The sequence below is a fragment of the Xenopus tropicalis genome, chromosome 1 (assembly GCF_000004195.4).
Source record: "Xenopus tropicalis strain Nigerian chromosome 1, UCB_Xtro_10.0, whole genome shotgun sequence".
In the NCBI taxonomy this organism is placed as follows: Eukaryota; Metazoa; Chordata; class Amphibia; order Anura; family Pipidae; genus Xenopus; species Xenopus tropicalis.
This window is the reverse complement of record NC_030677.2, coordinates 166774927-166789478: the sequence shown is the minus strand read 5'-3', so window position 1 is coordinate 166789478 and position 14552 is coordinate 166774927. Positions and strand designations below refer to the sequence as shown.

The 14552-nt window shown below is 39.1% G+C and overlaps 3 protein-coding genes across 3 annotated transcripts in view; 1 reads left to right on the top strand and 2 right to left on the bottom strand.

Moving 5' to 3' along the window:
* Positions 1–3849, bottom strand: part of hint1 (histidine triad nucleotide binding protein 1) — a 17680-nt gene extending 13831 nt beyond the window's left edge. Inside the window, exons 1-2 of the mRNA NM_001016165.2 lie at positions 3724–3849; positions 1141–1245 (exon numbers count right to left, since the gene is read on the bottom strand). Coding sequence (NP_001016165.1) covers positions 1141–1245; positions 3724–3834 — 216 coding nt within the window. The 5' untranslated portion in view covers positions 3835–3849. The remainder of the gene's footprint in view (positions 1–1140; positions 1246–3723) is intronic.
* lyrm7 (LYR motif containing 7) lies at positions 3769–9649 on the top strand. The gene is made up of 5 exons (NM_001102761.1): positions 3769–4280; positions 5393–5465; positions 6855–6925; positions 8416–8497; positions 9483–9649. The coding sequence occupies exons 1-5, from the start codon at positions 4263–4265 to the stop codon at positions 9551–9553; spliced, it is 315 nt and encodes a 104-aa protein (NP_001096231.1). The 5' UTR covers positions 3769–4262; the 3' UTR covers positions 9554–9649.
* Positions 9551–14552, bottom strand: tmem17 (transmembrane protein 17). The gene is made up of 4 exons (XM_002931708.4): positions 13789–14552; positions 12250–12353; positions 11611–11724; positions 9551–10688 (listed from the first exon to the last, which is right to left on the bottom strand). The coding sequence occupies exons 1-4, from the start codon at positions 13904–13906 to the stop codon at positions 10365–10367; spliced, it is 660 nt and encodes a 219-aa protein (XP_002931754.1). The 5' UTR covers positions 13907–14552; the 3' UTR covers positions 9551–10364.

Genomic DNA, 14552 nt, shown 5'->3' with positions numbered 1-14552 from the left:
TGCAACTTAAAATGTAAATAAAATATGTTCAGTTAATGTTAATGACACTTGACAAAGAGCGAGTAGGATCCAATCCAGTTGTGTTGACAATAAACACTTTTTTGAGCAGTTTTTTTGCCTCATAGCCTGATTCTTGCTATGCTATTTTGTTCTTTCATTGTTCAGTTAAAGGAGAAGGAAAGGCAAAATCTATAAAGCACACTATTAAATAGTACTACTATTGCTGTGTAAAAACACTCTATTCCTGGCTTGCCTAATGAAAGATTTACAGAGATACACATACTAGAACCTATATACTTGTTTCAGTGAACGGCGCCGCCATCTTTAACAAGGGATGCCCACTCACCTTACCTCACTGTCTGTACTGCGCATGCGCCCCCAACAGCCTCCCTGCGGCCCCCAGTCCTTCTGTGTCTCCCCCCCAGCAGCTGTGTCCACTCGCCTCTTGTCAGCAACCCGCTCGTGTGTTCCTGTAGTGTATGCAACTCACCTCCCCCTGCTCGCATCCTCTCCTCTGGCATCTCCCGCTATCGTCCTGGTGTGTGTCAAACTTGCCTGTCAGCAGACACTGCCCCCCCCTCGCATATCCCCGCTCTCCCCGCTGGTGTTGTGTGTCAAACTTGCCTGTCAGCACAGACTGCCCCCCCCTCGCATCCTCTCTGGCATCTCCCCACTCTCCCGCTCCTGTCCTGGTGTGTGTCAAACTCGCCTGTCAGCACGATCGCCACCACCGGTTTGTGAAAGTGAAAGGTGCCTCTCCTCCCCAAGCACTTGCCTGCCGGCTGCGTCCTCTGCGTCCACCACCCGCTCTGCTCCAGTCCCCACTCGCCGTTTGCCTCTTGCCCCACCAGCACCTGCGTCCCAAGCCTAGGGGGAGCCTCCTGTTTGTGCGCATGCGCCGCCTACAGTCCGAGTCCTCAAGTCTGGGAAAGAGTGAGGCATTATGGGAATTTTCTCTACCCTGCTCAGCGTTTTTTCCAAGTGTTTGGCTTCAGATCTTCTGAATGGGAGAAATATGGGGAGACTTAAGGCCACTATTGAGACAACTGAAGGTATGCCTGCATTTTAATAGCCTTTCCTTCTCCTTTAATGTTGTTTTTGACTCTTTACAATGTCACACAGTAAACAAATATTACTTACCTTTTCATCAGCGGGATCTGCTTTGGACAAGTGGGTGATGAACTTTTTCGGTACCACTAGGAAATGGACTGGGGCTTGCGGAGCTATATCGTGAAAAGCAATACACTAAATGGAAAATAAAAATAAGAAACAAGTAAATAGATGCATCACAAGTGGAGTATCAGTTAAAACATTTTATATGTCACCTAAGGCCTAAAAAACTATGGATGCTATAAAGATTAAGGGCTATGGTGCACACAGCACTTCCTGTGGCTCTCTTTCACTTGAATATGTAACAACTGAAACCTGTGGTACAGGGGTTATCTTTTTCCTTTTTTTTTGGCTAAAAAGCACCACTGTTGGAGGGTTCAGGATTTTTTCATTCAAATAAAATGCAAAACGTTTTCAAGATATTAGTAGTTTCTATACTACTGGTTTAATCCTGCTGAACCAGCCTGACAGTCAGGAGAACATTTCAGGAGACAAAAAGTGATGCTGCTCTGCTTAGAAAAGAGACATGTCAGATGAATGCCAATGATCTGAGAGTGCTGGAGAGAATTACAAACACAAATGTTACTCAGAAACGCACCAGTAAGCAAATGTCAAATAAGTTGGCCAGCATTTTCAGGCACGTTGTTTGCATTTAAAATGAATTGGGGGGCATTTTAAACATTTATCCCACGAACCATCACCCAATGTAACATTGTGGCAGAAATGGCTTACTTACTTAACTACGCCTCAGATACTTTGTAGGTCTCGATTACAGAGCAGCTGCAAAAAATGCATTTTAAATGCACAGCTGCTATCAACAACTAATGTCTATGCAGGATATTTTTTCACTGTATTCTAGATATTAAATTTCTGCCCCTATAAAATCTCATTAAGCTAACCCGAGTTGAAGAATAACTCGAAAGGAAATGATCTTGCTCACAGCGTTTTAGAAGGCAAATGTGAAACATAGTAAGGTTAGATTTAAAATGGCAAGATGTTAACACTCCTGCCAAACCCTTTGTTTTAATCAGCAACCAAACTGCAATAAATCAGCTGAGAAACTAGAAACAGAGGGACGCCTATTTGCAGTCCCAAGCAAGCACACAGGGTTATTTCATCCATAAGTTTTCAAGCAATAAACCTTTTCCTCTCTAAACTGAATCGGGCCCTTTTTCTCATCCGACTTGCACTACAGTTGCAGGGATCAGATTTGGTGGGATCCTACTAAATCTTGTGCTGTTGCATACAACCAAAACCCCCCATGTACTTTAGCCCTTACGTTTCAAAGCAAAAAAGGGGCAGATACAAGAGTGCAAAATTTATCAGGGCAAATTTATCAAAATCACAACAACACTTGTTTCTTTTTCATTTATCTTTCTGCACTCTTCACCAGAGAACTTATTTCTCATATACTCAATTCCTTTCGTCAATTTGAGTGTAAATACTGAAGGTGCCATACAAGGGCACATTTAAGCTGCCGATTCAAGTGCTTTAGATCGATTCAGCAGTTTATCTGCCTGTGTATGGGGACACCCGACAGGTCTAATATCAGCCAGGTGATGATCGGGCAGGTTTGATTTTCTAGTCAGAAAAGTGACTGCATCAACTCACTCTGAACACTTCTGTCTCCATTGTGGTAATTCGATCTTTTAGCTAACTCTGGCCACCCTTAACACTTTTTTTGTGAATCTTGAGTCTCAATCGCCCCTTTAACAACTGCTCCTTAGTATACATTAAAAAACATGTTAAAATGATGTTCCCTGCCTTTCAAGTCAGCTGAAAAGAATATTTAGGACATAACCCTAGCTTGAATTAAAACATTAAATAGATCAAATATTTCGATTGTAAGCTCTTAGGGGCAGGGATCTCCATCCTCTAGTGTCTTATCACTTAGCTCTGTAGAATCATTAATGCAACTGTTTTTATTTATTTGTATTCATTATTATATTTATCTATTATAGTAATAGCCCCCTACTTGTTTATTAATTTATTGTTCAGTTGCACAGTGCTGTGTACGTACATAGTGCTATATAAATAAAAATATACGTACAAATTGCATCCATATTATATGGAAGTTGTTCATGTAACTAAGGCTACTGTCACATACACACACAATGTTTTGTGGCAGAAATGTCACAGGCAGAATACAGTCCTGCCAAAGCACATTCTTATGGAGCAGAGATCTGAATTGGAGTTTTCTTCCCAGTATAAAACATGATGATCAGCAGCTTATGAGTAAAAAGCCTGGCAATTTGTGGGCAAATGTTGCACTTCATATGTAACAGAACCCCCTTCCCCGGCAGTAGCAGAATAACAGTGCAACTACAGAGACTCTTATAGAATAAATGATTGCAGCCACTCCTGGTACAGACATTAAGGCTATATCTTTCTGCAATGTGTAAAGCTTGTGTCACTCTCCTGTGTAACTCTCATAAGAGCCTTCCAATCTGTAAAGTACTTTAGAAATGAGAATAATACATTGGGCGGGTTTATATTGGCCCCACATTCCCACCTTACCCCCCGGGCTATTTATATGCAGCTCTGCGCGCAGTGATACACGTGTCTTACAACTCAGCGCGCCGCACACTCTATAAAGATTCTGCCGCTGCATACTTGCTCATCCTCATAGATGATCTTGGCCGGGATTTCTTTGCGGATAATTTTCCCAAAGATAGTATCTCCCCCTGGGCAGGCTGTCTGGGCTTTGCTGATCTCATCAGCCATGTCTGCCTCCTGCAGCAGCAAAGCCTGACAGGGATGTGCACATGCGCACTGCGTCCCTGACTGGTTCTGCGTTGTTGCTCGTCATGTGACGTACCTACTTGGCGGTGACATGTTTGAATAGGAAATAATAGTATGGAGAAACGCATTTTTGGTATCCTTACAGAACCTACAGTTTGACATGTTTTATTACCATTGCAGAGCGATGACACATTTTAAACAGACATATTGCGTAAATGTATACACGTTCATGTGTTCTCTTTGAAATCCATACATCTAACCATCGGTAATTGCGACCTTTTGCCATTACTAGTAATGGCTGAAAGCTACGCCATACCTTTGTGCGTCGCGTAGGGGGCGTGTCAGTGCATTGCCTGGCCAATAGCTAGCAGGGGGAGGGGTGTGCTGACCCTGTTGGAAGTATATGCGGTATGGACAGTAGGATGAAGGTGAGTGGAGAGGGTAGTAAGATAGTAACCCGTGTGTGTTTCTTGTTATGGTACTGAGTAGTGAGGAAACGAAGTAGCTGGTAGGTTATTATAGCTAGTTTGGGCAGCCTTTGTGCTTCTTAGGTGAAATTATATAATGTAGACAGCTACTTATGAGTATATGCACCAGTGCAAATCCTGCTTCATCTCTTCAGTGTTGCATGGGAGTGCAAAATCGCATGCAATCAACTGTGACACCACTAACCAACAACTTATAGAAAGGCTGAACAGTTTGTTTTGGAGTTTCCCATTGCCATTTCTGGAGAACTATAGAATTTGACCCAGGCACATAGGTTAAGGTTGCCATAGGCTGGCCAGTATGTCCTGCAAGCAAACTGACCAATACTGTTCCAGTGGCTGTACATGTGTATGGCCATCTTCATATTGTTCATTTGGGCCAATAATCCAAACAATCAGAACTGCACTCACTGACATGGTGCATTGACATATGATGCCCAGACATTGACTTGCAGGATGATCGAACAAAGCAGTCCCCCCTATCTGGCATACATGCAGTGTCAGAGATGGCAGGGCCCCCCAGAAAACCCTGGACCATGGACCCACTCCCAAAACTTTAATTCTTCCTCTCCTCCCTTAAACTCTTTATTATCCTAGCCTCTTTTCTCTATATACTATACTCTATTTTTCCATCTATCAGGTTTCTGTGTTCCCATACAGAAATAGGGAATGAGCATGAAATGGGGCAAATAGTTAGAAGCAAGAGGGCCACTGACACCTGGGCCCACCGGGAGTTTTCCTGGTATCCTGGTGGGCCAGTCCGACACTGCATATATGTCCAAATGGTTGGGCAGTGTGCTTGATATTGTCAAAATTGCCCAGCCAAATCTAGGCATGTATAGAAAGCATTAGGAGTATGCAGTAAGTTAAATCATAGGCCACTGAGAGGCATCCTCTCGAACAGTTGCAAGTAGGTAAGGGCTATTGCTTTAGTTACCATCTTTTCAGGAAAGACTACCAAAATTACTGTTTTATTAGCTTTTTTTCCATTGTTAACATTGGATAAGTCAGTATTATTTGTGTAGTCCTGTCTAACAAGCAGTCTTTATTTTAAGGTGTTAAAACTATTCAAAACGTTGCATCGTACAAGGCAGTGTGTATTTCAGAATGATTGTCGCGCCCTGGAAGGTTCGTATTTTAAATAACAGATACAGGTATGGGTTGTCTTGTGGAAACCTGATATTCAAGAAAGCTCCTACTAAGCTAGAATAAGTGTGTATTGATGGCAAAACAATCTTGTCAGTTTTATTTATAAAGTTATGTGGTCCAAATTGATGAAAATTATGAGAAAACTGTACAGTGGGTGGGGTTTTGGGTACTGTTTCTGAGCAAACCGTGTGCCTTTTATTACTTATGGAGGAAAGGCTCTAACAGGAAAATGGTAATCAGCAAAAGTCAATTTTTGACATCCACTTTAATGTTGCTAAGGTCTGTTTCTTTATTTCAGCAAACTCTATATATGCTGCTGGTGTAAGCATTTACAATAATAAATATATGTTGTAATGGAGGAAATATACCTACAAATGTAGTCAAGTGTTATAACTAAAGGTGCCCATACACTATAAGATCCGCTCGCTTGGCGATGTCGCCAAGCGAGCGGATCTTCACCCGATATCCCCACCTACGGGTGGGCGATATCGGGTAGCAAGGGACTAAAAAAAAATAATCCGATCGTTTGGCCCATTTGAGCTTATGGGGCAGTCGGTTCGGGGACCGCATCATCGAGCCGATGCGGTCCCCGATCCGACCGGATTTTCTAACCTGGCCAATCGAGATCTGGCCAATTTCAGGCCAGATATCGGTTGGCCAGGCAGCTCTGTTCTGCCCAAACACGGGCCAATTAGCTGCCGAATCGGTCCAAGGGACCGATATAGGCAGCTATAGTCAGCCCGTGTATGGGGACCTTTAGCCATAGAAAGTTGGAATGGCAGCTACCAGTATGGGTATTTCTGATGAACCAACAATTATGTTTATTGTTGTATAACTCACAAAGTAGCAAAAGGAAGATGCAGAGTGTTTGGTTTATTAGTGTGTGTCTTTTGCTTATAACAGTTGCACAGACTGGGCAGTTATTTCACTTTAACCACTTAAAAAAAGTCACTCATGGCTTTTGAAAATGCTAGCAGGGTATTATTGATCCAAAAATAGGACCTTAAAGAAGATGGAAATAGTTAATCACTAGGGGGTGCCAAATGATTAGTTTATATTATTTACCTATGTAGATTTATGTTTATGTTTGGCTCTTAGTACATAATACCTGGCAGCATATTGGAAAAGTTAGGCTTATATTTGGCATATATTATTATTATTATTATTATTAATAATAATAATAATGGTAAAGGTTTTAATACATATTTGTACTATTTGTATTCAGTATTATTGAACCTTTTATTGTTTTAGTGTGATATTTTTAATTAACTCTATGAGGATATTTGTTGTAGCCAGCTCTGCTTAGCAAAGGAATTCACTTTTCTACTCTGAAATAAATTTTTGGATTCTGTAATTTTGGATTCCTAGCTGCCAGACGAAGAATCAATGAAGAGTTTAAGAAAAACAAAAGTGAATGTTCTCCTGCCAAAATTTCAGAGGTAATGTCCATCTGCTTTGTAATGTCTGCAGAGAAAAAGTTTGATTTAAATGAAATTAATATATATAGGGAAAGAGTTTCCCTTTTCTGATTTTCTATGTGCAGGAATTGTTACTAGCAATTATTTTGGCTAACTTGAATCACTAACCTTTGGAAAAAGAGGGAAAATACTATAATATGCAAGACTATAAAATATGTCCAAAAACTCACCACAGGGAGAAAGAGGCTCAGGTGTTTTTCTTTAGGCAGAGTACCGCCTATACTCCAATAAAGTTACTTTTTAATCAAGAATTTAATAAAATACTTTAATATATTGCTCCCAATTTCCTGAAAGAAGGGGCTCATTGTCAGTATACCATAAGGTCAGTTCAAGCTGGAATTGACATAGTTGATTATAACTTGCATTTATTCTACCTCAAGGTACAGTGAACATCTGGGAGCAATAATATGGTATTTTAAATCATGCATGCTTTCCTCCAAACTGTTTTAAACCATCATGCAATAACGATATGTATAACCTGTGCTTCTAGGCCATACATGAAGAGAGATGCCCGCAGAGAATATATATATCAATTGCATAGTATGATAGGGAAAGAATTGCAAAAGTTTAACCTTTTGTAACATACTCCTTATATGCTGTATATATTATGCATACATTTAAAGGGGAACTGTAGCTCAACAAAGATTAGGACAAAAATTATGTTTTGGCTTTTTTGTGCCAACCCAAAGAAACCATGCAGCAGTGAAGATCTGTGCCTCCGAAAACACCCCCAGAAGATCCTCATATTTTCTGCTAAATTCACATTATCTTTGCTACTTTCAGTTACCTGAGTTTAGAGACCAATTCTCAATATTCCATGTATGTATATGTGTGTGTGTGTGTATATATATATATATATATATATATATATATATATATATAAGCAAGACAGTGAGCTGCACACACCAGGACTTGGCAAAAAATGATAAGTTTATTTTAGCAAAGAAATCCAACGTTTCGAGCAGTAACTGTGCTTTTCCTGAGGAAGAGCACCCTGGGCATTTGAACTTTAATAGGGTGTGCTCCGTTTGTTCCTTTATATATATATATATATATATGTATATGTATATATATATATATATATATATATATACACACACACACACACACATACACAATATAATATTCACAGTACCAGGCTGATGTAGTAATTCATTCAGATGGACTTTTCAAGACAGCATAGAGAGCAGTGCAGTCTGCATCAGCTTCCTTTTAACCTGATGTGCAGTGATATTCAAGAGATGATCAGATTTGATTAGAAGTTAGCAAGATGCCAAGAACAGTTCAAAGGCACGGATTATTACTGTTATAGGGTTTCTGAACCTGTGGTGCAGCAAGATTGTATATATAAATCAACATTTTTAGCCATGTTCATTTTTTCAGGCTTCAGTTTCCCTTTAAAGTACATTTTACAATCTGTTGTGAGCAATTATTTGTATTTTTCTTGACAGCTGCTGAAATTTGGAACTGATGTTGAAATTGTTCTCAGAACATCTGTTGTTCAGGGCATTCATACAGATTCAAATAAATTAGGTATGTAGTATATATTACATTTTCCTACTCATAACTTCATTGTATACTACAGTGCCAGAAATGTGAATAGAACAGGGATTGCAGAGGCTGCACTGTGCTTAACACTACAGGAGATTGTTATCTGGGAGAGAGTGTAATCTCAACAAATTAAAGGCTAATTCTAGGATATAATGGCTCATTTTAATACAATGTGAGCAAAAAGCTTTGCACTTCAGGGTGCGACATGTGGGACAGAAAAGGGAGAGAGATTGATTTGTAATTTTATTGAATTTTACACCCATCATGTTCACCTATCCTGACAAAATAGTTCTAAAAATTACTCTAAAAAATATTTGTTTGAATGGGTGCCTTTGCGTTGTGTGCAAGTGCACATTTCTGAAGCTGACACGTGTCAATCCATATTTGGGGTTCCAGACTAAAAAAGGAGTACTTTTATAGGTATACCTGGACAAGAGGAGATCTGACTGTCAAGAGAGAGAATATAGGGCTTATTTACAAAGTGCAAAGCTGTTCACATGTCCTTTTATATTTGTGAAATTCACCAGTCTGTTGGTTGCCTTTTTATATAAGTTACAAGGTCTACAAGCACTTCCAGCTACATTATATTTACTGAATTATACAAATGTCATGAATATCTATGAGAAACATAACCATCTACCTGCACAAGCCAGTCTCATATGGCACAAATAAGCTGAAAGATATAAATGAAATTATGTACTACAGTGTATTCAAATAAACATATGGCAGTGTAAAAAAGGCTGCAAAACTGGCCATTAAATCCAAACTTTATAAACCTTACTGTTAAGGCAGATATAGGTAAAAGGTTTAAAGGTTTCTCAAGGAGGGAGGAGGTATTTGGCAGAATATACAGTGGGACAATAGCTAGTTCTGGCAGTTTTGTTGCTCAGGGCTGATGAATTGTATTCAATTGTCTATGGTTGCATAATGCTCTGTGTCTTCACCTATCTTTATCTTTTTATTTCAGTGCTGCAAGCAAGGAAAGACCTTCTTTTAGATAATATACCATTTTGTGATGCACCGGAGAAGCAAACATGATTATATTTTTTTTTTATTGCAACAATATTGTACTCACCAAAAGTGGAAGGACATTTTCAAATAAAAGAAATGTGCCTGCATACTTGTGCAGCTAAATATGGCTTCTCATTCCATCATTTTGACCTTATTACCATGTCACAGAGAGTTTTTGTGTTAATATGAAAATAAATTTGTGGGGTTTTTTTTGTTAAACCTTGTTTTATCTTTATTGCCAATTGTATTGGCTTTTCATTTGGAAAACCTGTAAGCATATTTTATCTCCAGAGGCCAAAATTACTGTTGCCTCGCTGTAGGAATATGGTTTGCCTTTCTATGCTGTATTGTGGCTAAACTGAACCTGTGGTTGATGGTTTTTTTTTCTTTCGTGCTTATTAAACCCTAGTGTATCCTCACCTCCTTCTGCAATAGCTGTCCCACCCTTGGTTTGTTTACTTGCATAACTTAGCCTTAAGTGATTGGGGTTCCCTCCAAGTGGTGTGCTTGTGGCTAATCAGAACTTGTGGCTAATCAGAACTTGTGGCTAATCAGGTTTTTTTTCTCTCTCTCCCTCAACAAATCTCTAATTTCAGCCATTCTCTCCCTCTGTTATGTTTTGTCTTACACTTCCTTTTCTTTGTTTATCTGTTGCACTTTTTCTGGTTCCCTCTCTTTTTTGTCATTTTTGTCTTCATATCTCCATATTTTTCTGTGTACCAAATCCCTCCTCTGTGTTTAGCCTTTTCAAGTGCAAAGAACTCTGTAATTAGGAAATACAGATATTCAGCCTTAATTCCTGCTGGTTTGAAAACCAGAAACAGAATTTGCTTATACCTTAGTACATTAATGCATCACTCCCATATTGTTCTGCTATGCTGGTGGTGGTGTTCTGGAACCTTAGAAGAGTTCTATTAACTGGGACATGTTTGCTGACCAGAATCTCAGACTGTTGTAAGTAATATTCAAGAGCAAACTGTCTTGTCATGGTTTTAAGAACCAGGAAGGAAATTACTATCTCTGCATTAATAAACATCAGATAAATCATGTGAACTGCAAGATCCAAGGGCAAAAGTAAATTTCTGTTATCAGTCAAAAGGAATAAGAGCAGAGGCAACTGTATTAAAAGGGTCAGGATCAAAAAGCCAGCCAGTTCTGGAACCTGTCAAAAGACATAAAGTGCACTGTGATTAGTTTGTGACATGGTTTTCACATTGAAATTTGTTTCTTCTACTGTATTTAGTATCTGTGTTCTATAGCAAGGGTCCCCAAACTGTGATTAGTTATTTAGAAGCCCATATTTGGACTGGCAGCCTTCAGGAGGCTCTAAGCCAGAAATTAAAAAATAACTACCTGCTTTGAGACCACTGGGAGCAACATCCAAGGGATTGGTGAGCAACATGGTGCTCCTGAGCCACTGGTTGGGAATCACTGTTCTACAGGATCTTTTAAATGCCTTGTCATGGATAAATCAGAATCACAGGGCTTATGTTATGTGTGAGTAACTATCACCTAAAAATGTTTACATTACCTAGCAAACCTAGTAAATCTGGTGGTGGAGCTGGGGGTGATGAGGGGTTGAAAGTCGATGATGGATGGATGTGAGGTCACGCTCAGCCGTGCACGTGATGTCACTTCCGCCAGCTGGGGGGGAGGTCATTGTCTAGGGCCTAGGTAGGGTGGCAATGGACCTAAATACAGTGCTGACAATATGCTGAATGTATTTTTATTACATAGCCTATTTATTCTGCTCATGCTTAACAAAGGTGTACTACCCATTAGTTAAGGAGTTAATATTCAGTAGGAAAATATAGGGGTCTTTCACAATAGTATGGGCAGTGTGGAAGATTTATTGCGTGTGGCTAATTGCTTCCCCTTTGAATGCAGAGAAGACTGTGGTCGGCAGTGCTATTTTAGTGGGAGAGTGGCACTACACTGGACTGGGTTTCAAAATAGGCCCTAGTAGTTCAAGTACACAGAGGCCCAAACAGCCCCCACTAGCACAATAAATACTAACTGTAGTAAATCAGTCCAACATTACTTTTTTTTTTGTACTGAAAGAAATCAAAATTCTTTAAACATACCTTTTCATGTAAATTTCCAACATATCCAATATACAATCTCAAGCTTTCTACTAATGTAAGAATAACCAAGGATGTGGTCAGAAGAATTTGATAGTAACCAGACAGCCGACCAAACTGAAACAGTATAAAGAAAATTTGATCTCCAAAAAGAAATGAATGAGATGGAGAAATATAATTGATAAAAAATGTCTGTTCTATTATCATAATACTGTATGTCCATTATTTTCTTTTGATTCTTTTATTTCTAATTATATATCAAAGAACCAGTGAAGATACATTTTTTTAACCAGGGAAAACCTATAACATTTTTAATCTGTTCTGGACGTTATGGACTCTTTATATTTTATAATGTGACTTTACCTTCTCTGTTCTCTTTTCCTATTTAACAAATAGCACAGAGCACCTCTGATGATCCTGAATATAAATGGGTAAAGCTCTTTTGTTTTAATTGACACTACAAAACACTTATGCCTGTAATAATACAAGCAATCCGCTTAGTGATCCCCCTCTGCTAACTGTTTGGAAAATGCAGCAAGAAGTCAAATTTGAATCTGAATCAATTTGCCCCCATAGCTTGTGTGTATGGCTACAGGGCTACTAGATATCTTCATATTAGAAGAACATAATAAAACACTTTACCTTGAGTTCCATGGTAATGATCTCTGATATAATCCAGAAAGGAAAAAAGAAAGCATTGAAATATAACATCATCTGTAGTGGAAGGCTTGACAGTAGGTCATGGCCTAAAACAAAGGAAAATATACAGATATTTTATTTTCAGCCCATTGACCATTTGCAAACATTTTTGCCTTGTTAAGACTGAAGCTTTGAGAGCAGAACTTTGCAGCATCAAATCAATATCAAGTAACAACATTTGTGCTTTAAATGTCCTTTTTTCTGTTATTGTGCAGTATTTCATAAGAATACATTTTAGTACATTTATTTGTATAAATACCATTTGTATATGCTGAAATCCAGCTGCAAAATAGTTCTTCAGGTGCTGCATCATTTGAAATACTGTCAGGGAAGGAAGTACTAAAACATTGATGTTACAAATTGTAACAACTCCTCTACAACTTATAGGCAGCATGCAGGAACTATATAACCCACAATGCATTGTACTGTAAACAGGGGCAGCAGAAGCGCAAAAATCAGCTCCTGGTAACTTTAAGAGCCGAATTTCCGGTTTTTAAACCGGAAATTCGGCTCTTCTAGTGCAGAGAGCGCAATTGCGCTCTCTGCACTAGCGATCTCACTGCCCCCGGACCCGCTCCTGCGCTCAGAAGGTAAGCGCTGGGGAGCGGGGGGGGGGCGGCATCCAGGAGCCACCTCAGGCGGCGATATGTCCAGAATCGCCCCTGACTGTGATGTTCCTTTCTTTATTGACATTATGTGCAGTGGATTCTGGGACTTGGAGGATGCAGGTTGAAGGCAGGCTGAGGACAGTCGACTACTGTTACATTTTATTTGAGTTGTCAAAGTAGACAGCCAGATCAGCAGGACAACAGGGAACAGGCTTAGGTAACTGTTCCAAAGGCTTAGGTAACTGTTCCATATGTTTTTAATTGCTATATATTGCAACATTGCTTAAAATTATGTTTACATTTCAAAAAGCTTAGGGTGAAGTCCCCTTTAATCTTGCAGACTGCAGTTGTGAATAGCTTCGGAAAACTGCCCTCTCCTTCCCAGCTTATTGGGATAAAGCAGATTGGCTTTTCACAGATGGAGACCTAAATGTGCCTGTCTCCATAGAATGCCAGAGATGATAATAGCTTCAGAAGCTGGGTGTAAAAGAAACAAACTTTGATGTGCCTATTAATAATATAAACATTAAAAAATAGGACAATTACCTGTATTGTATTAAATTTTGTATAAAGAATTGTCCTTTGTCAAGTACAATCTATTCATTAGGAAGAACAAATTAACAAGTATTTATAAAGCACCAACCTATACTTCAGCACTGCAATATATGGGTGTGTACATCAAACCTACATGTTACATACAGATACAAACAAATCATAATAATGACTCTGCTTGGAGTCATTGCATGGATTTAAACTTACAACTGTAACTGTAAAAAGATGGCTACTTCTGGGCTATGCTTTGAGCCTTACTTCAGATTGCAAAATCTGGCAGCACAAAACATATCACTTATTCCTGAGTTACAAGGCACAATACCTGACTGATATGCATGTTGTTCTCCACAGTCTCTGGTCTTATTTTGAATGAAGAGAGATCCACTAATTCTGGCAAGTCCATGCCGTACGCTGCCAGGCAGTGGAGTAAGAAGAGCCATCACCACTGCTTAGCAGATGCTAACTCTGTCTTTCTATAGAGATCAGACAGGATTACTGTCATCCTTGCATGTTGATTAAAATGTTTCAATGGGATTTGCAACAGGCTGCTTTACTAAAGGATTATTTTAATCAGAACCTGAAGAGAGCTAATTTGGTACAATCCTGCTGTGCAGTATTTTTTCCAATGTATATTAAACTTTCCTATCCTCCACTGGTTTGTAATCTAACTTTTTGCACCATATTGCTTGTCTAGAGAAAATAGTCACAATTTACAATATAAACTCAAGCTTTCTCCTACTGTAATATTATTATGTTCATTGTTGAATGTTTAACCAATTTTTCCAAATTGTGGCATCAAAATTGGCCACCACTAACCCCATTATTGCCAGTGGAATCACATCTCAATTGAATATTTTAGAATATTGTTTTTTTGCTGGAGAAAATGCCCGAGTATTACCTAGACCTACAGTTTAGAAGATTATATATCAAAAAATAGTGTCAGTGAATATGCAACCTGGGTTCTGGATGTTGCTGTGTTCAGAAGAATGATGGGTTGTGTAATTGGGTTGTCAGTCCACAAATAAAATTCCATGTTCCTTCTTTGGTAAAGATCTTTAAAAGATCATAATTCTTACTCAATATGGA

What these genes read in the sequence shown, in the direction of transcription:
- lyrm7 (NM_001102761.1), top strand. An exon ending in TGATTGTCGCGCCCTGGAAG is followed by an intron (nt 5,466 to 6,854) that starts GTTCGTATTTTA and finishes TTGGATTCCTAG; the next exon opens with CTGCCAGACGAAGAATCAAT. An exon ending in TACAGATTCAAATAAATTAG is followed by an intron (nt 8,498 to 9,482) that starts GTATGTAGTATA and finishes TTTTTATTTCAG; the next exon opens with TGCTGCAAGCAAGGAAAGAC.
- tmem17 (XM_002931708.4), bottom strand. Translation starts at nt 13,906, where the DNA reads ATGGCTCTTCTTACTCCACTGCCTGGCAGCGTACGGCATGGACTTGCC. An exon ending in ACAACATGCATATCAGTCAG is followed by an intron (nt 12,354 to 13,788) that starts GTATTGTGCCTT and finishes CCTTTGTTTTAG; the next exon opens with GCCATGACCTACTGTCAAGC. An exon ending in TTGGAAATTTACATGAAAAG is followed by an intron (nt 10,689 to 11,610) that starts GTATGTTTAAAG and finishes GTCTTTTGACAG; the next exon opens with GTTCCAGAACTGGCTGGCTT.